Source organism: Crotalus tigris, unplaced genomic scaffold (assembly GCF_016545835.1).
Source record: "Crotalus tigris isolate CLP2741 ecotype Arizona unplaced genomic scaffold, ASM1654583v1 scf7180000020000.429882, whole genome shotgun sequence".
NCBI classification, from domain to species: Eukaryota; Metazoa; Chordata; class Lepidosauria; order Squamata; family Viperidae; genus Crotalus; species Crotalus tigris.
The window spans coordinates 167,883-191,122 of NW_024097814.1; the positions used below are offsets into that span (position 1 = coordinate 167,883).

Here is a 23,240-nt window from a genome sequence, read left to right on the forward strand (position 1 = left end):
GCCTTTTTTATTTACTGTAAATATGTTTATATAAAACCACAAGTTCGTGTCAGCATCTCTGATTTCATTTGGACACCAGCTGCACAATTCTCCGACAATTAGTACCTCACATGGTTGCTACAATAGATTTATGTATCTGCCCTTTACTACCCCTAAACACTACTAGTACAATCTTGTGTCCTCAGAAAGCTTTCACACTGGTGCACCCAATATCCTGTTGTTAGTGGTATTCATGGGATAATATAATATCCCTTATAAGATTGCTTATGCACATGTTCAGATATTGATTTTCACATGTACTCTTTAATTGCCCAATATTCAATGTTCTTGGAGGTCAGAACTATTCTTTCCCTAAACTATAAACCACTCAGGTTTGTTCCAGTAGGTAACTGTATTTCTTACTTAAACAATTAGTACTTTGAATTTTCTGGAAAAGTGGCCTAAGTTTGTGCTATAGCAATTGCTTTGAGAACTCATTACTTCTAAATAAAATTTACTTATGCGTAGTTTCTGTTATAAATGTGGGTTTTAGTTGAATGCTTGCAACATTCTTTGGTCTTTAACCATAAATGAATAAAATAGTCTTTGTTTCTGACCTTGGCAGTATCACCCTCATGTATGTAGAATGTAAACATGTTTTCATGCATCCTTGACTATGCAGGTAAGTGTTTTACAATAAGCAGCTTAGTTACAGGCATTCTGGAAAATATAAGTGACCTTTAAACAGTTCAAAAGTGTTCTTATAATGGATTTTAATTAGGTCAATATTCTTGCAAACTGACTTGTTTCCTTTTAAGTTTTGCCATTGGTGTACAGAACAATATTTGTTATTGAACTAAAAAGGAAAACACTATCTCTCTGACTTTTGAGACTAGTTTCTTTAATCACCGACAATCTTCATTCTATTGTATTTTATTCAAAAATCCTCTTGATGCCTATCTTTCTTTAAACCATTAGTTTTAACAGTTACCAGACATACTTAAGAGCATTTGAAGTACACCTTAAATTTCCCCAAGGACATATTGTCTCCCCCCCCCACACACACACTCCTATTACAGATCAAAGCAGGGGAAAACATTACTACACCAAAGTATTGGTTAAGGTGTACTGTATGTAAGAAAGAAAATCATTTTGGATAGCTGTTGTGGCTTATATACTAAAATCAGGGTCCCATTGATATGCACCCTAACCCTTCAGGGATGGTTATGTTTTTATATACAGTACTGTATGTTGTTCATATTTCACTTACTATGAGAAGCGTGTATCAATGCAACAAGTAAGTAAACTTTAATCCATCAGGCTTCTGTCTGAGTGATACCTCTGAACAGTGCTTTTTTTATATATAAAAAAAGGTGTCAGAACTCACACACGTCATACAACCCACCTTGCCTACCCTACAAGGTTCCATCCAAAAAAGGTGCCGGAATTCCGTTCTGGGGGTTCTATGACAAAAAAAGCCCTGCCTCTGAATATCAGGACTAAACTGAAATTGAGGGGATGGGTAGGAATGGTGTGAAACTTCTGTTTTATTTACCAACTGGCAGGTAAGCTATTTTTGTCAGCTCTTTCAGTAGTTGTCAGGAACTGTAGCATAAGCAGACATGATTTATGGAGCATGAAAGAGGAGCTAGGTAGATAGACAAGAATCTATTTGGATTAGAATATTTGAATAGAGGACATTTTTAACAGAAAATATTGTTTGCATTTTGATGTTATTCATGATGTTTTGAATGAAGCATGTCTTTAAGAGAAGCCTGATCTGTTGTTTTGGCAGTGTAGAAGTAACCTTATGCATTAAAAAGAGTGATTGGAAATACAGTAGCTGCAGAATTGATACAAAGGAGCATTAGATATGGTATATACCACAGGTCGGCAACCTGCGGCTCCGGAGCCGCATGCGGCTCTTTGAGCCTTCCCCTGTGGCTCCCAGCCTCCTCTGCCTTTGCAGAGAGAGACAGAGAGAGGCAATTGCACTTCCCTGCTTCTCTCTCTCTCTCTCTCTCTGTGTGTGTGTGTCTGGGTGTTTGTGTGTGTGTGTGTGTGTGTGTGTGTGTGTAAAAGAGAGTGCACTCACAGTGTTCTCCAAGGAGCTGAAAAGCTTTTTGAGCGGAACTCCTCCCTTTGCTGCGTTTCTGAAGGAAGCAGGAAGCAGGAAGGGCAGGAGAGAGCTAGCTAACCCAGCTAGGCTGACTCAGGAATTCTGGGAGTTGAAGTCCATGAGTCATAAAAGAGACGAGGTTGCCTACCCCGGAGGTTGTTGGACAACAGCTTGAAGCTTGCCAGGTTTAGCAGATAGGAGGGGGGGGAGAAAGAGAGAGAGAGAGAAAGAGAGAGGGAGGGAGAGAGAGAGAGAAAGGAAGAGAGTGGGGGAAGAGGAGTGGCAGACCAAGGGCAGATAGAGAGGGAGGGAGAGAGAGACCCTTTTGACATCTAAAATGAAGATAACACTGCATATATCCTTTTTTTACCTGTGTGTGTATGTAATTTTATTCTCTTAAAGCATTCTCTTGGTGATCATTGTTTTAATAGTATGGATATTCCCAAGAGTCATATTTTTACTTTTATTTTTAATGTGTATGTGTGTGTGTGTGTGTGTGTGTGTGTGTGTGTATACACACACACATATATATATATATATACACACACACATATACACATACACACACACACACACACACATACACATACACACACCTATAATAAAGTAAAAAAGGATATATGCAGTGTTATCTTCATTTTAGATATCAAAAGGGTTTTGCGGCTCCCAGTGTTTTGTTTTTGGTGGGAAACGGGTCCAAGTGGCTCTTTGAGTGTTTTGGGTTGCCTACCTCTGGTATATACCATTCTAGAAATACATTGCTGATTTAATAATAGAAGCAACATTTCAATATTCAAATCCATTATTGACCTCTTACTAATCTCTGGGAGATTTTTCTCTTTTTTTTCTCTGTTCAAGACATTCAGAGCAGACTGGCATAACATATTTCAGCTGTCATATGTTTAAGCATCTTAAAGAAAGGCAAATGACATTCCTGCAATGGAAGCAACTTGTTCTTTCAGTTAATATCACCTTGGGAAGAGGAAAAGGTGACTCAGTGTAGAGAATTATGGAAGCAGCAACATTTGGATTTTACTTTGTTCTTAGGAGTTTTTTTCAGAGCTTCAACATCATATAGATTAAGGATGCAAACTTGTACCTTTATTAGAGAGCAGTCAGTTTAGCAGAAGTTACTTTTGATTAGAGAGAGAGAAAAATCTGCTTTGATGTTCCTCCATCTCTTAGATGTGTAAGATTGTGGAAGAAGCAGTGATCTATTGTAATATAAATCAGCGCAATTGAGTTCTAAAACAAAGGGTTTTTTAAATTAAAGGATGTGTATCATGGGCTCAGTTTTGGATAATTTGGGGTTAGGCAGGACAAACAAGCATAGATTTCATTCTTAAGGATATGTATTGCTTTACAGATTCATTGGTGTTGCTTATATTTTAATAGCACAAACGTTTCACCAAGTCCTATACTTACCCCAGATATTCTTCTATAAACTTTTAAAAAATTACCTTACTTATAGAGCTGTCTGTGTTTTGTTTTAACTTCTGGCTTGAGTTCAAATAGTGCACAGTCTGTACTTTTATTTTTGAGTCTGCTCTAAAGATTTCTTTTTTAAAAAATCCATTTTCTTTAAACTCATTTCCTTTTTGCAATTTCTTTACTCAGATTTTTTGAGTATTGTAATTTCTTAATCTACTGGCTAAGAATTCTTCTTACTAGGAATTGTTTTTTTTTCTCTCTCATTGAGATTACAGATGGATGAGTCACCTTTGAGATGAAAATGGACTTCAGATTATTTCTCCTTCCTTGCACATAACTTTCAGGTCTCAGCTGACACAGTTTTTCTGTCAAATCCTACTACTTATTTATTTATAAAATTAATATGGCCACCCAATTTGGAAAGTGACTCTGGGTAACTTACAACAACCAAAGTTCTAGTCAAAAACATCCTATGTAAAAGTCAAATAATCATTAATAGATGACCTTGCTCAAATTGATACCCCTCTCCAGTTGAGCTCTCTACTCATTAAGTTACTATGGTGTGAATATTGAAAAGTAACAACATAAAAAGCATTTTCATCCTGGTTCATCATTGTAAGATTCAAATACTGCGGACTCTGCTCAAGCAATGCTTATATGCTATGTCCTGGATAGAAGGTAGTGAACTGCCAATAATCTTTTCTGCCATCCTCACCACTCTGTGTATTGTCTTCATGTCTGATGCAGTAATGCTTCCAAACCAGACTGTAATGCAATAGGACAGGTTGCTTTCGATCATCCCTCTATAGAAAACGGTAAGGACAGGCAAAGGAAGATATATACATACATACATACTACAAAGGCAGATCACGGAAACTAAAATTTTTATTTAAAAAGGGGCGTTGTCTTACCTGAACGCCTTTTCTCAGCATGATGATGGAGAATCCACGGATGGGTTGTCTTAATCTATCTGCTCCAATTGGACTAAGTCTGAAATTGGTAACGCCCCCTCTGTGCCAAGTGCACCCCAGTTTTAGACTAAGGCGATACCCAGACTTTAGTCCGACGCATCTGAACAAATGGGAACCAGGCCAACTGACCTAATGGGAGGGAGTGGATTCTCCATCATCATGCTGAGAAAAGGCGTTCAGGTAAGACAACGCCCCTTTCTCCAGCATGATTGGATGGAGAACCCACGGATGGGAAAAGCCCTGTGTCCCTAGGGTGGGAAATTAGATTGGGCCTGGGTCCCATCCAATGTTAATGCGTGTTCTAGTACCTTGCGGCCGAATGAAGCCGTAGAGGATTCGTATACATCCATCTTGTAGTGACGGACAAAGGAGGAGGGCGATGCCCATGTTGCTGCCCTACAAACTTCCTCTATGGATGCCTGGGTAGACCAGGCTGCTGTAGTGGCTGCGCCCCTGGTGGAATGGGCCGTGATATGGCTGGGAGCTTGAAGTGACTGAGTCTGGTATGCCAGAGAAATACAAGCTCTAATCCACCTGCCTATAGTGGGCGAGGAAACCTTTTGTCCTAACGACGATGGGTGAAATGACACAAACAGAGCCTCAGTCTTGCGGAAAGATGAGGTTCTCTGTATATAACAATATAAGGCCCTGCGAACATCCAATCTGTTCCACTGAGCCTCTGTGTTATTAGATGGGTTCGGACAGAAGTCCGGCAAAACTATGTCCTGGGACCTATGATATAAGGAGTTAACCTTGGGCACAAAGGAGGGATCTAACCTGAGAGTAACCCTGTCCTTATGGAAAATACACAGGTCCTTTCTTACTGATAGGGCAGCCAGCTCAGAGATCCTTCTGGCTGAAGTTATGGCAACCAGAAATGCCACCTTCATTGATAAATGTTTGAGCAAACAATTGTCAATAGGCTCAAAGGGTGGTGAGACGAGAGCCTGTAGAACCTGATGAAGGTCCCAGGAGGGATATCTATGTACCGTTGGTGGTCTGGCATTGTTAGCTCCCTTTAGGAAGGAGCGTATCATAGGGTGTTGTGTTAAGGGCTCCTTGCCATAGGAAATAACCGTGGCAAGTGCTGCTACCTGCCTACGGATGGTACTTGTGGAAAGACCTTTGTCCAGACCATCCATCAGGAACTCCAGGATAACTGGCACTGCAGCCTGTAAGGGTTCAATATTGTGTGCTAAACACCAATTACAGAAGCTCTTCCACGTGGCATCGTATATTCTATTCGTCGAGGGTCGCCTGGATTGCTGGATCATGGCTATGACCCTTGACGAATATGAGTCTAGGCCTAAGGCCTGCCTCTCAAGTGCCAGACGGTTAACTGGAGCCATTGAGGGTCTGGATGATGCAACTCCCCCTGAATGAGGGTGATCCGATTGGCTGGAATCCTCCATGGAGCCGATGCGGAGAGCTCCATCAGGTCGGCGAACCAAGGTCGTCTCGGCCAATGTGGGGCAACCAGGAGAACCTCTGCTTGTTCGCGAAGGATCTTCCTGATCGTGGCCGGTAGGAGAGGTAGTGGAGGAAAGGCATAGAGCAGTTCCCTGGGCAGGAACTGCGGAGTGCATCTGTTCCTTCCGCTGATGGGGACGGGAACCTGGAAAGGAATCTGGGAAGCTGTGAGTTGGCTGGGGAGGCAAACAGATCTAGGGATGGGGAACCAAACCTGTCCACGATCTCCCTGAAGATCTCCGGATTCAGCTGCCATTCGGAATGGTCCACGGTGGCTCTGCTCAGTGAGTCCGCCTGTTGGTTGGCCACTCCGGATATGTGCTCCGCCCTGATAGAGGCAAGATTCAGTTCCGCCCAAGACCCCAGCAATCTGGCCTCTCGCATGAGAGGCTTGGACCTCGTTCCCCCCTGTCTGTTGATATGGGCCTTGGCTGTGATGTTGTCGGTTAAGACCAGGACTTGCTGGCCTTGTACTAAGCTGCTGAATCTCTTTAGGGCCATGTGTATGGCTCTTAGTTCCAGCCAGTTTATGTTGTTCTTTAGATCCTGCTTGGACCACTGACCCTGGGCCCAGTGTGTGTGAAGGTGTGCCCCCCACCCAAACAGGCTTGCATCTGTGGTGACGGTGATCCTGTCCGGTTCTTTGAATTCTGCTCCCCGTGACAGTGCTGGAGAGTCCCACCAACGAAGGGAGTTCAACACCGCCTGTGGAACTCGGACCTTCTGGTGGGATGTGCTGGTATGAAGTCTCTGAAATGGAAGGAGAAGCCACTGTAATTCCCTGGCATGGAGACGTGCCCATGGCACAATTTGCACGCAGGACACCATCTTCCCTAGTAGCTGTGAAAGGGATGCCAATGTGACTACTCTGTCCCTTCGGATCCGACGTACAAGAGTCTGGATAGAGTTCCGTCGGTCCTGAGATAGGTATACCGTGCAGTTGTCTGTGTCTATAACTGCCCCCAAATGGAGGAGCCGAGTTGTTGGTATAGTATGACTTTTCTGGAAGTTCACAGAAAAACCGTGCTCCTGTAAAACCTTAATGGCTAGGGCGAGGTCTGCTTGGGCACTTTGCCATGATGATGACTGAATTAGAATGTCATCTAAATAAAATTGAATCCTGATGGGAATTAGTCTAAGGTGGGCTGCGATCACTGCCAGTACCTTTGTAAATACTCTCGGTGCAGATGAGAGGCCAAATGGAAGGGCTCTGTACTGGTAATGGCGTCGGGCATAACTAAATCTGAGGAATTTGCGGTGTCCAGGAAAAATGGGAATGTGCAAATATGCCTCAGTCAGGTCTATGGAGGTAAGAAAGTCACCTTGCCTGACGCTAGCCAGGATTGATTGAAGTGATTGCATCTTAAATTTCTTATACCTCAGGTAGAGGTTTAGACCTTTTAAGTTCAAGATCGCACTCCAGCCCCCTGAAGCTTTGGAAATGACGAAGAGGTCTGAGTAAAACCCTCGCCCTTCTTGTTCCTTTGGAACTGGTTCAATTGCTTGTATTTGCAATAAATGAGCTATTGCTTCTGACATAAGTTCAGCTCTGGTCCTGTTCGTTGAAATAGGGGAAGAGCGGAACCTGTCGGGTGGATGGGAATAAAACTCTAATCGTAGACCTTGGGAGACGGTGTCTAACACCCATGCATCCGTAGTAGTGGCCGCCCAAATGTTGGAATAGAGGGCCAGCCGGCCTCCTATGGGAGGTGAGGCTGCAGACTCACTTGCCTCGCTTGAAGGAGCGGCTCCCTGTGCCCCGAAAGGACCGTTTAGTCTGGAACTGTGTTCTGCCTCTGTATGCTGAACGATCTTGTTGTCGTTCCTGCCTCTGAAAGGAGGGGCGAGAGGCCTGGGCCCAATCCCAGGATGGCGCTGGCCGAAAGGGATGCCTTCTGTAGTTACTCTGTGACAAGTTCCCCCAGCGCCTATCTCCCCTCCTTGATGTATTGACCAGGATCTTGCGTTTATCCTTACCTTCGGTTAGGTATGGCTCTAGCGCCTTACCAAAGAGTTGTCCACCTGTGTAAGGCTTGGAGGCCAGACGCCACTTGGCCTTGGTGTCTGCTCGCCAGTTCCTGAGCCAGAGGAGTCTTCGTGCTGAAATGTTTGCCGCGATGGTCCGGGCAGTGTATCTGGCCGTGTGTAAGGAGGCATCGGCCAGATACTGGGACGTGGCCACCAACTTACCCAGATTCTGGTGGACTCTGAGCTGGTCTGGAGGGATCATGTCCTGGAGCTCCCGTAGCCCCAGGACCGAAGCCCTGGCAAAGAAGGCCATGGAGGTTGCCGCCCTCGTTGCCCAGGCTGACGCTTGGTGGGCTCTGCGTAGGGCAGACTCGATCTTCTTGTCCTCTGCTCTTAGTGCCTCATTTATGTCCCCAGGAATATTGGACTTGGGAAACAACGAGTTCAAGGGTTCATCAATTTCGGGTATCTCCAAAAGGGAGGTCAGGGAAGGAGCGACGTTGAACAATTGTCTTTCTACTGCCCCAGGGCTCAAGGGGGACCCTAGGTTCTCCCATTGCTTCTGGACCATCTTTAGGAAAAGGGGAGGGCAGGGAATATGATTCTGTGAGACAGAGGGTTCAGTGTAAATGGCATGGGGACCTTGGGATGTTGGTGGGGTCTCCTGTTGTTGAGTGAGGTTAGCAGTAGTACAGGCTTTGAGTAAGAGAGAATTAAAAAAGGAATGGTCAAAGAGACCAACAGGAGGGGTGGGTTCAGATGGGGCGATGCCCTCGTCCTCAGACAAGATCAGGTCAGGTTGTTCAGCTCCCGTAGACTCCAGGTCTGATGTGGGGCCATCCGTCCAGTCCGGAGATTGTGAGTGATGTGCAGTCTGGGAGGGTGGCTGTGGAGTGTTGGAGGCCATAAATTGAGCCACAGCCTGGGCTATCATGGACTGGAGCAAGTTTGGGTTCAGGCCCTGGTTCTCAGGGAGGCGAAGCCCTGCTGCAGTGGGTGTAAATGTGGCCTGGGGCCCTGAGGTGTCCTGACCAGTCATACCCCTCCCTGAGGTCACCGCTATGCTTGAGTCTGACTCGGCAATTCCTCAGGGGGGAGACCAAGCCCCTGGGGCCGAGGCACTATGTGAAGAAAGGGGCTCAAATATAGACCTCCCCCTTGTGCCTGCCAAATCTGGGGATACCGTTCTCGGTCCTTGGCCCCCTTCCTCTCTCTGTGGCTCCCTGCTTAGTCGGGCTCGCTTGGTGGTGCTCTTTCCACTTGCCTCTGATTGGCGACTTCTCTTGACCGACTCGCTGCCTCTCTCCGCCATGACGGTTGCTCTGGTCTCAACCTTGGCAAAACGCCCCCTCAGCGTTGTAGTTCACCAAGGGAGTCTACAGAGATAATTCAGCCCTAGAGGGGAAGGGCGGGGAACTGATGTGGGCACCCCGATCACTCAGGATCGATCAGGCCCTCCCCGGTCGGAGCTGCTCTCTGAAGCGTTGGCCACCGATGATCGAATGCTGCCTTCAGAAGAAGATTCCAGGCAGCCTGGACTCCGGCCACAGCCCAAAAAGGCCTCCAGTGGCTTTAGCCACGCACAAATTGGCCGACGATGAATTTTGCAACAATTAAAATGGCCGCCGAGGCTTCAGCCCCACTCGAATTGGGCGCTGAGGCCTCAGCCACAAACAAAATGGCCGCCGAGGCTTCAGCCTCACTCAAAATGGCCGCCGAGGGCTTCAGCCACAAACAAAATGGCCGCCGAGGCTTCAGCCTCACTCAAAATGGCCGCCGAGGGCTTCAGCCACAAACAAAATGGCCGCCGAGGCTTCAGCCTCACTCAAAATGGCCGTCGAGGGCTTCAGCCACAAACAAAATGGCCGCCGAGGCTTCAGCCCCACTCAAAATGGCCGCCGAGGGCTTCAGCCACAAACAAAATGGCCACCGAGGCTTCAGCCCCACTCAAAATGGCCACCCGTGACTTTCGCCACTCCCAAAATGGCCGCCGGAGGTAATTCAAAATGGCAGCCGCCAATTTGGCGCCTTAAAAAGGCCCAGAAAACAAACGGCCATTGGAACGAGGCCTTGAGGCCCGGGTTGTAAGCTGCGACGAGCCCTCGTTCGGGTGAATCGCCTGGGCTCCTAAGCAGCTGGTGGCATGCAATTAGGTCGACTGAGCTCCGAAAATTGGGTCGCGCCCAATTTCTCACCTGTTGCTGTCGGCTGTGAACGAGGGACCTGGGAAGGCTCCCTGCCGGCCTGGCGAGGCTCGACAATCGTTGCGGAGCCCTCAGTGCGATCGGCAATGCCTCTGACGATCAGCTGGCAGTCGGAGGATCGCAAGGCAGCTCCGGAAAAAACGAGTGATTTTGAAGGTTAGAACTGCTGTCCCTAACTGATTGAAACGAACAAGGGGAAACTTCCCCCCCCAGGGGGAGGGGGTGCGGGTCTGTCAGCCTAAATAGGCTTCAGACTGGTCTAATTGATCCTTTTTCCTTGCTAATAATCGATTCAATTCAACAATAAAAAACAATCAATACTAATAGCCTGAGCTAGACATTTAAATGGAATCTAACAGTCTTCTGCTCCAGGAGCGAAGACAAAACGCGTCTTAGAGCAAATAGGACTAAGTCTAAAACTGGGGTGCACTTGGCACAGAGGGGGCGTTACCAATTTCAGACTTAGTCCAATTGGAGCAGATAGATTAAGACAACCCATCCGTGGGTTCTCCATCCAATCATGCTGGAGAACTTAGCTTTCGTCAGCAACTGCTGACGTTATCAAAGTATAAACCAGGATTGGGAAGTTCGTTTTTATAGTCCCTGAGAAGCTAATAATTTAGACAATGCATGTGTTACGGGTTTGTTTGGTCCCACCCTCCCCCAATCAGCTGCATCAGTTGTGTTTCTGTCATGCTGGCTGATGTCCGTTTGAGTTTTGCTGCTCTGCCTCTCCTCACTTGCCCTGCCTACCAGGAGCGTTCATCTTGTGGCGCATGCTCATCTGATTTCGCCGCTTGCCTGTTCTCCTCACTCTCATGCCTGGATGACATGTGATGCCGTTGTTTCGGTTCGTCGCTCCTCTGTCACGCCCAGATTGTTGGTCCTGTTGGTCTGATGTCCTCTCCTGGAATCTGTGAGTCCAGTCTGCTTCCTCGTGGTCTCCCACTGCGCCAATGTATCAGCTGGTGAGCGGTTGCGCTCCTTTGCTCTCCTGTTTGCACTGGAGGGAGGTGATCATTGTTTCATCCATTCTGGCTCCCTATATGATAATTCATGTTGGCACAATGCTCGATAAGCCGGCAGTAATTCAATGTGCCAGTTGATGGAGTATTGATTGGATAACCAGGCTTCCTTTAGCAGGCGGCCGCCCTTGTTGTATCATGGGCAATAACTTTGGCCCCTGCAAAATCGAAAGTGTGGTTATGCTCAGTTGTGTGGACCCACACCTGGGATCATTTTTTGTTGCGTTTAATGGCCAGTTTGTGCTCATGGAGCCTTGTCCGGAGGTATTTTGTGGTCTCCCCAATATAATTGCATGAACAGTCATTGCAATTGATTTGGTAGATCACCGATGACATATTGCCTTCGGCTAGGGGTTCTTTAGGGCGCATTACTTGTGTGCACAGGGTCTGGATAGGTTTATGCGCTACTTCAATGTTATGAGTTGAAAGTATTCGTGCAGCTGCCTCTGAGATGCCATGGACATAGGGGAGTGCTGCCCAGGTAGTAGTAGTTACTCTGTCATCCATAGATCATGATGCTCATTGTCGGAGGCAACATCAGCTGAAGTCTATGGAGTACCCATTTTGTATGCATACCTGGTAAAGGTTTGCCCGTTCTATAGATTTTTCTGTTACTGTATTGCAGTGTGTATTAATTCTATTAAAAAGTGTCTGGATACAATTAATTTTGTGGGCAGTGGGGTGATTGCTGTCATTGTGGAGAATTCTGTCGGTATTTGTGGTTTTACGGTAGACCCCGGTGGTGAGAGTGCCATTATGCTCACGATGGATCCGTACGTCAAGGAAGGGCAAGGTGTTATTATCTTCTCCCTCCACCGTGAACTGGATATCAGGATAGATGGAATTAAGCTTCTTCATGAATCCAGTTATATCACGGCACTTAATGACAACAAACATGTCGTCGACATAACTGGCCCAAAATTTGGGCTTATAGTCATTCATTGCCATAAGTTCTAATATCTGCAAAACCACTTCAGTGATTATTCCAGAGATAGGTGACCCCATAGGTGTGCCTTTTATCTGTTCATGTATGAAGCCATTGAACGTAAAATAAGTTCTCAGGCAAAAGTTCAACAATTGTATGTAATCCTCTGTATTGGGTGAACCCAGAAACTGTGGCTCCTCATCCTGCAACAACTCTCTCATGGCCAACACCACCAGTTCTTGGGGAATGGAGGTAAACAAAGATACGACATCAAAAGATACCATGATCTCATCATCCTCTATCGTTAGCATGCGTAACCTTTTTAGAAAGTTTTCTGCAGATTTTACAGTGGTAGAGGTACCTTCAATCAGGTGCTGAAACTGTGTACTCAGCTACTTTGCCAACCCGAAGGTTGGGGTGCCCCTGAGTGATACAATGGGTCATAATGGGACACTTGTTTTGTGAATCTAAAGAACGAGCATACCTTTACCAGGTGTGTATACAAAATGGGTACTCTGCAGACTTCATCTGACAACAAGCATCATGATCTATGGATGACAGAGTAATTACTACTACCTGGGCAACACTCCCCTATGTCCACGGCATCTCAGAGGCAGCTGCACAAATACTTTCAACTCACAACATTAAAGTGGCACATAAACCTATTCAGACCCTGCGCACATGAATAATGCGCCCTAAAGAACCCCTAGCTGAAGGCAACATGTCATCGGTGATCTACTAAATCAATTGCAATGACTGTTCATGCAATTATATTGGGGAGACCACAAAACACTCTGGACAAGGCTCCATGAGCATGAACTGGGGAAGGGGAAGAGGAGATTGACTGGAGAAGATTCTATTTTCTCTTTTCCGAGGAGACAAGCCAAAAGGAGGGAGAGCAAGGTAGGAAGTTTATTCTCTGGAGAGAGAATAAAAAGCCTTTTCACCAACTTCCTACCTCGCTTTCTCTCCTTTTGGCTTGTCTCTCCGGAAAAGAGAAAACAAAATCTTCCCCAGTCAATCTCCTCTTCCCCTTTAAAAAATCTCTCCCCAAAAGCCCTGCCCTGCTGCCAACCACTGCAGAGACTGCCGGAGCTCCCGACCTCTCTGCCGAATCTGCAGAGCTCTGGCAAAGTCTCCCAGCCAGCGCCGATCGTCCTCCAATTCCTCTCTCTGCTATACTTACTTACTTCCTTCTCATCTCTTTCCTTCCTTTACGCTCAGGAAGGGGTGATGGGAGGGTGAGAGATTGCCACCGCTGCTATGTTGCTGCCAATCTTGCTATCCCAGGTGTGTGTGGGGTTCTGTGGTGCTGAAAGGGATGTTTTGTGGCTGTGAGGCTGGAGGTGCTGGTGGTGGGGTTGGTGCTGATCTACAACCTGGTTGCATCCATCAAAGCAAGAATACGCTCAGCCTAAAATCCACTGGAACCAGCAAGGAGCTGCCTTGGCACCTCTGCCCCACCCCACGGGTGTGCACACAGGAGACGGCCAGCACTGGCATCCTGGGTGAAATCAGCCTGTGGGACAAGACAGGGATGCAGGACTCTGCTTTTGTGCGCACCCAAAGGCCAGGGCAGGGCTGCCCCGTGGATTTAATGCTGAGCACGTTCTGGCTTTGATGGACGCAACCAAGCTGTAGATCAGTGCCCGGTTGGCCTGGGCCAGGCTGAGGTGCAGCGGTCCAGTCCTTCGCTCTTTCCAGAGCAAGTCCCCAGGCTAGACGGAACCATATAGCAGGCCACATCCAGCCCGCGGGCCTTTTGTTTGACATGTCTGCCTTAAGATCTAGTGATAGCAAGACTCATGACAGAAGGGCCATGGTCTTGTATGATACTAGTGGGTTCTCTTGCCTGTAGACATAATGTGTTTCTGTAGCAGATGTAGAGACAGGATCCTATTAAATCTAGAATTTCCCACCCCCCACATTTTTTCGCAGTAAAGAATTCATCTGTCTGGTCTACCTAACTGCCCTGGATTTGTCATTTTTTGGAACAATTTAACTCTTGCACAATACTTTAGCAAATAATATTTTTCATCTGTCCTTGTCAACATGAAAATCACTTACCTTCCCTGCAAACTATGACTTCGCATGAGACTCTGAATTTTGGCACCAAACATTAGAACCTGTGTAGAAAACAGAATATTTCAGACCTATGAATTTCTAATATGGAATTTGAACTAATTAAAGCATTTCATCTGAATATAAATGACAAGAATGAAATTTTCATTGAAGACTTTTCAACCTTATGGAAGGTTGGGAAAATGTACAAGATGCAGCTGTTAATATTAGCTCTTTTATTCTGCCTTTTAAAAAAACTTGAATAGATGTTTTGGCTGCTATTTTTACTGTTGCAAATGGAAAAGAACATATGAGTGACAAATTACTTGCCCTTGAAAAGAGCTGAAGAAACAGCTGAGAAAGCTATAGTTTAAAAAATGCATAGAGCAACCTCTTATTTATGGCAGAATTTTGGAATAAGATGATTAGAAGGCACAGACATGGAAGCTTCCTTCACTCCTCAAATTATGGACTTAACCCTGTCAGTATTGTTTCTTTTCATTAGTATTTCTTTTAATAGCAGCTTAAAATTGCATTTTAAGTTTCTGATTCTTGACAGAAAAGTTGATGACTGACTAGTCAGTCTGTTATAATTGTTCCTTTTTTCATAAAATATAAAACAAACTTCATACTGAAGTAGAATGTACTTATTTTAAACGTTTTTCTCTTCTTGACATTTTATCCGGCAAGAAAATTTTCATCACACATTTTATCCTCCTCCTTACTATATAACTATAATTTGTTACTGATTTGGACAAAAAAGCAAGTATTATTTTTCTACCAGTAACCTTACTATATGATAATGGATGAACCTTTGTTGAAGTCCTGATACATTATTTCGTGAGTTCAGTAACATTTTAGTTGTGAAATGAATTTAAAATAATTCATTGACTGAAGCAGCAACTTCTTAATCATTAAAAATATAATTAAGGAGTTGGTGCTTCATTCAATGAGTTATTTTAAAGACCCATCTGGCTTTGTTTCTTAGCAATTATCTCAATCTTATGGAATTCTGCATTTTGACCTAGAATGAGCTGGCTTTTGTAGCAAAAGTATCAAAGTTACTCTGATAAATAGAAAAATGGCTGGTTTTGCAACCTTGTTCCAGAATTTTAGAAAATATTCTTTTGGAAACAGTGACAAAAAAGTATTTATCCAAATACTGAATAGGGAGGTTTTTTTTGCACATTGCTGTGACAGATAAATTTACCTGTTCCAATTATAATGTTTATTTTATAGTGAGAGATTCTTTTTAAAACTGAATCGGAATGGTTTGCCAAAATGTCCAGAGAAGCCAGAAAGATATTGCTCTCTTTTTGTGGTGAGTTGCTTTACATATATTTGTCCTTATTTGTTGTATTTTAATGAGGTTTTTTATTCCTTGCTCAATAATCCAAATACATGACCAGAGTGTATGCAATAGTGATGCTTCAGACTAATATCTAAGAACAATGTAACATGATAATAAGAACAAAGCAACATGATAATAATAAAATAAATTGTCCATTTGGCCTAGTATCTAATAGATAGAGCAATTTTATATTTAAATATATGATAGGCACAAAGATAGCTTTGCTATTTGCTTATGAGATGTATTTTGGCTCAGAATTAAAGGAGTCTTTTTTTTCAATATGAAATATGGTGTTTAACATTTCAGTAGGATTTTATGAGAAACAGTTTCTAAATTAAGTTTTAAGAATAATCTGAATGGGATTTATTTTCATGTATAGAATCACATTTATGGTTTAATATCATTCATATTATGATTATTCATATCTGATCAACTAGGACTCCATCTAGTTTCAAAAAGCTGACTGACATTCCTGACAGCACTATAGTAAAACTACAAATAGATAATAAGCTTTTGATGCTCAGGGCTGCAACCATAACTGCACAGTGAAATTTATTTCTGCTAGAACCCTACAAATAGTCATTCCAAATTCTCTGATTTGAAATCTTAATTTAATGCAGATTTGGAGGTTTGAAGACCTCCCAAAAAGAGATGGTTATATCACTTTTTTACAAATATTTCTCAGGACTATGAACAGATACGTGTACAAATGTGGTGTTAATGAAATATACTGCTCAAAAAAATAAAGGGAACACAAACGTATAGGATCCTATACGTTTGTGTTCCCTTTATTTTTTTGAGCAGTATATATTTGAATACCCTTTTTTTTTCTTGACTGCTATTCAGTACGCTAGGCAGAAGAACACTTAATTTTTAAAAATTGTTTATATCAATAAACTGTAAAAAAAATCATATGATAATTTTGGATTATTCTCATTCTTCACAGAATTTGGGAAGCAGTGAGCTTAGAAAAGACATCTACATTATTGTGCACATTATACGCATTGGTATGCATATACTATTTTTTCCTGACAAAGAAGGAAAACTTCTAATCGTACAGCAATTGTTAAGGATTTACATATATTATATTAATGTATTACTTGTCAGTCTCATATCCTTTTTAAGGCAGATATAAACAGTTTTCTATTTTATCAAACTGTAGGGCAGAGTCACATGAATTGACATGTTATTATTACTGTTGTCATATTATTACTATTTTTAAAACTTTGAAATGTTCATACAGGCAGATTAAATTCTCAGCTAAGCTAGCTACTCTGGAAGATTTATCTGGAAGTATATGTATATGTGTGTGTGTGTGTGTGTGTGTGTGTTTGTGTGTATCTGTGTGTCTAATTTTATGTGTGTTTGTCTATGTGTATATGTGGAATATCAACTGTAAATGGAATAGTTAGTATTCTGTTGAGTTCAATTCCTATTTGAGCTGCATCTGTTCAGTTGCCTATGATTTCTGCCTTGCAAGGCCAAGACTAGATCCTAGGGATGTTGTTCTTTTTTACATTTTACTGCAAACATTCAGGTTTGTGCAAGTTATTTTAAAACAAAGAAAATGTGACAACAGTGATTTAAGCATGTGATTTATTAATAAGAATGTGCCTTTTGTTGCTCCATAATTTAAATATATAGCTCATGTGGATTTAAGACAGAGATTGAGAGGATAAGCACACAAGGCACTGACAATTTGTCAAAATAGTAGAGATGAAATTGAATTGTGGTTTTTAACAACATATAAGTGAAAATAATCATCTCTCCGTATAGTCTTCAACAAGAGATAACTAATAAAATCCTTTCATTTTACTTAAATTCTTGTTGATTATCCTTAGTATCTTTTGTTGGCATGATTTTCCCTTCTTTGTTCTTTACCTCTTATTTTTATTATCTTGCATATCTTATATTTTTGGCAAGTACAGGTAGTCCTCAACTTACAGTTAAGATGATTACATGATCCTGGGACACTGCAACCATCACAAATACATGCTTGTTTCTAAGCATCCAAATTTTGATTATGTGACCATGGGGATGCTACAACGGTCATAAGTGTGAAAAATGGTCATAAGTCCCTTTTTTCAGTGAGGTAACTTTGAATGGTCACTAAATGAACTGTTGTAAGTCAAGGACTACCTGTATTAGGAACAGGTACTAATTTAGATTGGACTTTAGATGCCCCACCAGAGAAATAAATTATTGTAAGTGAAGATACAGTACTAGATAGCTAAATTAAAACTATAAGATCTGTAACATAGTAAGAAATGAATACACACCATGGATAACTCCACGAATTTCAAACAGTTCACTTTAATAATTACAAAATCTCAGACTTGCTTAATCAGACAAACACCTATTAGGGCCACATACCTAACCTAACATTGGAAGGAATATATAAGGTAATGATTTTGGTATCATGATTTTTATCTTTCTAGATTTTGCTGAGAGAAATATGAGAAACCTGAATTATTGGATTCCTATATGAAAATTGTCAACCTCTTTTCCTGAGAAAAGATTTAGTGAATGTATACAGCTGGAGCTTAAGAAATTTAATGTTGGTTCCTCTTTGATGTCAATAGAAGGCTTATAGGGAACTGTGGATGCTTCTAAGAAAAGTCAAATTTAGAATGCTGGCTCACATAGTTTAATGTAGGCATTTTCTCTATTTTTCATACTATTAGGTCAATTCAGAAGGAGACAGATTGAAGATGTTCTTCAACATTGGCACAGTTAGCATCCAATAAAATTATTAAATTAACTGTGGATGGTAGAAGATATGTATTTCTTTAATGTCCCTTGGTTTTTTTCTTTCACAATATATTTTTTTTGACAGGCCGAATGGGAGCAGGTGAAAAGAAAAATACTTGCAATATACAGTATCGGCGACCTTTTGGTTGTGCGGTTCTCAGTATGGCAGATCTAATGGCTGATGATACAAAAGATGACCTTATTTTAAAAGTATATATGTAAGAATACATATATTTGTAATATATTACAACAAAATTTGGATCACATTTTATCAGTGAAATATAATCTGTAGATTATTTTTCTTTTCAAGTTCTGTAGATAAATGAAATGAATGAGTAGATTTTTATCTTAAACTATATATATATATAAATTCATACTCCATTGTATAATAAATTAAAAAATTGTGGCCTATTTTTTTTGCATATGAGCAACTCATCTAGCATATGCAGTCTTGTAAGATTCTTGCTGCAGCACATCAGAATCCTAGGAACCCATCTGCCCTTCTGATCAGCCATCGGCTGGGGCCCTGCCCCCTGTTGTGCGTGCAAGTGGAGTCCACCATCCCTGCTGGCTGTCTTGTCCTGCAGGCTGACTTCATCCAGAACGCTGTCTCCTGTACACACACCCGGGGGGCAGAACAGAGGCAGTAGCTCCTTGCTGGTTCCAGTGGATCTTAGGCTGAGTGCATTCTGGCTTTGATGGATGCAACCAGGTTGTAGATCAGCACCACCACCCCACCAGCACTTCCAGCCTCACAGCCATGAGGCATCCCTTTCAACGGGACCGCCCCCTGAAGTGAGTGATGTCGAGCTGGCCACGCCTACCTGGTAGACCACTCCCAGCCCAGCTGCACCCACCCAGTAGGCCACACCCATCCTGACCACACACCCCCAAGGGCAACCACAATGCTGATGCGGCCCTCAATGAAATTGATTTTGACACCCCTGTTCTAGGCCATTCTTTGCAAATTTGCTACAATACAATAAACTGTATTAATTAATCATATGACTATATTAAAATTTATTTAAAAAGTACATAAAACACAATAGACATCTTCATCCTTGCATTCAACATGAATCTCTTCCAGGTAGTTTATCTTTTTCAAAATGGTTTTTGAGGTAAAAATTGTAGTAATATGAAGGTTTGTGTTTTGGGATAGCCTAAATGAGGGAAAAATTGAGATCTTATTCTGTGACTTTTATTTGTTAGCCAAGTTCTGGAAATGTTTGTTATTTTTAAAGTTAGTATTTGGATTATAAATCATTATGTGTCTCAAGGGCAACTTTTCTCCAGCTGTGGTCCTCAGGATCCTGACTTAAAGCTGTAGGAAGCAATGGATTTGAGAAGACTTTACAACAATGTAATGGGCTAGTAGTGTAATGGATTCTTTTTACTTTTGTTAAAATTCAATTGGAAGTGTTCCCTGCTAAATGTATCACCAGTGGACAAGTTTTATTTGCCAACTGTGTTTTCTATTGAGAATATATTTTAAGCTTTTCTTTAAAGCAGAGAATAGGATCTAGAATCATGAAGTTGGAAGGGACCATGTCAAGCGGCATAGTCCGACCTTCTGATCATTGCAAAAATCCAAATTAAAACATCTCAGACTTACTGATAGATTCACTTAATCTAAGTTCATATCCCACTGGCAGTAACAGTTGATATAGGACTGAGCTCTCATGTGCAAACTTGCCTAATAGCAGCAGTAACTCATTTACCAATTAGAATTGCACACAATGTTATGAAACAATACTGTCTCAAGGTTTAACATTGCATGCATGATACATATTTATATTATTATATAAACAGACGATAGAACTTGTGCTGCTGTCTCAGCTGATAAATCCAGTAAAATGATGATAGATGAATGAATTAAAGTTATTGCTGAAAGTAACTATTTAAATAACTACTGCAGAGGGCAGGTTTGCTCAGGGTATCCTTAAATCTGGAGCTGACTGGATCATTCACATTTTTACTTTTCCAGTTGATACAGCATTAACCTCTGAGCAGCATGTCTTAAATTCATTCTCATGAAACTTCAGGTGCCAGTGTATATTCACATATTACAGGTAGAAACAATGCTTGCATGTATTTCTTATTTGGTGAGAAATCCTCTGAACTGGCAATGGGAAAAGTTTGTTCTCTGTAGCTTTTACAATGTTACTTCTTTTACAGGTGTAACACAGAGAGTGACTGGTTTCAGATTCATGAAAGCATCATAAAAAAACTAAATGCACGCTATAACCTCACAGGATCCAATGCTGGTAAATATATTTTCTGGTTTTGTTTGGCAGACAGCACTTTGCTTTGCATGTGTTACAAAACATATGGTTCCTGTTCAGCTTGGAAGCTGTTTAGGGAACATTTATGATAGGGTAGGGCAGTGGTTCTCAACCTTTGGGTCGGGACCCCATTTGGGGTCGAACGACTATTTCACGGGGGTCGCCAAACAAGGCTGTCAGCCATTTTTTCCCCCTTTTCTTTGGCCACGCCCCTGGCACCCGGTGATGTATAAGTGGTTGGGGGTCACCACAACATGGGGAACTGTATTATGGGGTCGCGGCATTAGAAAGGTTGAGAACCACTGGGGTAGGGAATCTTTGATCCTGATTTAAAAACATGAGAAATTTATAACTTTGTTCTTTTTAAAACATTTGGTTTTCTTTAGACATTTTCTAAAACTCTCTCACAGTCTTTTTCCCATGTCATAGTTTGGAAAAATGATACATTTTAGAGTGTTTTGCTTGACTTTTATTAGATTTTTTGGTAATATTTTTTATTGAAGATTGTTGTAATATAAAATACAAAAGAAAATAAAAATAGGGAAATAAGGGAAGAAAAGAAGAGGGATGTGGAATAAAGGTGGAAAGAAAGCATTGATTTCCAACTTTTTTCAGTACAATAAAATACAAAATAACATTGCAACCTCAATTTGTTATTTTTACATACTTAGTAAACTAATTTCTAAACTAATCTAATCAGCTAAACCCAGTCAGAATTTCTTTTTTTCCTATTTCAAGCACAAAGTCTAGAAGCAGTTTCCAAGTAGAAACAAAACTAGATATATTCATTTCTTTGATTAAAACAGTTAATTTTGTCAACTCTGCTAGCTCTGTCACTTTTTCCACTTACCGTATTTTCCAGTGTATAAGACGACTTTCTAGAGCCTGAAAATCTTCTCAAAAGTCAGGGGTCGTCTTATACACAGGAATATATGGGTAGCTGTTCTCTGAATTTAAAACCAATCTGCCCCCTAGTGGCCAGCCCTATTTTTTTTACAGAAATAAGCACTGACAGGACAAAGCTTTCTAGCAGCAAAGGAGCTCCTATTGTGCTCATCTATAAACAGAAATTCAATATTGTACTGTATTTTCTGGCATATAAGATGACTTTCTAAAGCCTGAAAATCTTCTCAAAAGTTGGGGGTCGTCTTATACGCCCAGTCGCCTTATACGCCGGAATATACGGTATTCTGCCACTGTGGGAGTTGACGTATTTTTCCATTTTTGTATTAATAAAATTTTTCCTGCTTTCAACATACATATAATGAAGTTCCAAAATTATTTGAAATTCCTTCTCCAGTAGTTCTAAAATAAAAGCTTCTGGTTTCAGCTTTATGTTCTTTTTAAGAATCTTCTGAATTAAAGCATAAAACATCTATAACAAATTGTATATTATAATGTTGATAAGTCTGTTTGTGCCTTGGTAAATATTAGCAAACAGCAACTGTTCATGAGAATGTCAATGTAGATTGCTATCTAAAAAAAAGCAAAAAATTAAGATGGGCTCTTGTGATTCAGCATTAATATAACTTAAAATAATCCCAGTAAATCAAAGGCCAAGACAAAATTTTAATAAGATTTTTTTTTTGCTCAGTAAAAATTACTCACTTAATTTTAATCAGAGTTTGACAGTGGGGAAAAAAGTATTTTGAAATTCAAATATTCTGAGTATATATATCCATAGATCTGTTTAGAAAATATTAAGTAGTATTTTATAAGTTTTAAAAGGTTGAAAAAGAGGGTTCTATCCTACTCACAAAATGCAGTTGCTTGTGTGGTTACTGTTATATGACTTTGAATACCAATTCTCAAGGAAAGAAGCTCCCAAAGTCTTATTATTCTCAGCCAATGGTTAGATTTAGTTATAAACTATGGTTTATTCAAATAAACACATTTCCTTAACTGATAGATGGAAATAATTTGTAAAGTTTTGCTGGTTTGAATTTATCTCCATTTGTCACTTATGTATAAACAATTTGCCCTAAACCTATGTTTGAAATTAACCTCTGGTTTGGGGTATTATAGCTAACCACAATTAGTTAAAACATAAAACTGCTTAAAAGTCTCTTGTGCCCATGGTGAAAAAATAAAAGACAGGATGAGTTCATGAGCCAAATGGTCGCCCTATGGCATATAAAGATGCATAAACGCAACCAATATATGTTAGGAGATAAGCTCCTATTAATATAATATTAAGGATGAGCATGGATTTGTTAAGAACAAGTCATGCCAAGCAAATTTTATTTTCTTCTTTGTCAAATTAGTAAACCAAAGAAATGTTATGGATATAGTATTAGATTTCATTAAGGCATTTGATAAAGTAGATCACCCCTTATCTCTTGTTAAGATAGAACAATGTGGGATAGATAGAACCACTACCAGATGAATGTCAACTGTGCAAATGAGTCTGGCTGCAGTCATTTATTCCCCTCATTTGAGGTTGCCAAATGGCACAGAGGGAGGGGGCTTGCCCAGGTGCTTTGCTAGTCAAAACAATCAGCTGTCCCATGGGAAACAAAGTCATCTGTTGCTCCTGTGACCAGGATCTGGGTGTTGTATAAGAAAGCCCACCAATTGCATTTATTGGGGAACATAATCACTTATATAGTTTTGGGGTGGGAACTTTATGCTTTGTAAATTGGGATATTCAGACTTGGTTTCACTTTTGACCATGCCAATACATTGTAACCAATGAGCATGTTC

The 23,240-nt window shown here is 41.6% G+C and overlaps 1 protein-coding gene across 1 annotated transcript in view; it reads left to right on the top strand.

Annotated features, from left to right (window-relative positions):
• The window catches only part of LOC120318035 (dedicator of cytokinesis protein 4), a 335,809-nt gene that overhangs the window by 76,312 nt on the left and 236,257 nt on the right, over window positions 1-23,240 (top strand). Inside the window, exons 9-12 of the mRNA XM_039365226.1 lie at window positions 15,393-15,474; window positions 16,451-16,511; window positions 18,341-18,473; window positions 20,431-20,519. Coding sequence (XP_039221160.1) covers window positions 15,393-15,474; window positions 16,451-16,511; window positions 18,341-18,473; window positions 20,431-20,519 — 365 coding nt within the window. The remainder of the gene's footprint in view (window positions 1-15,392; window positions 15,475-16,450; window positions 16,512-18,340; window positions 18,474-20,430; window positions 20,520-23,240) is intronic.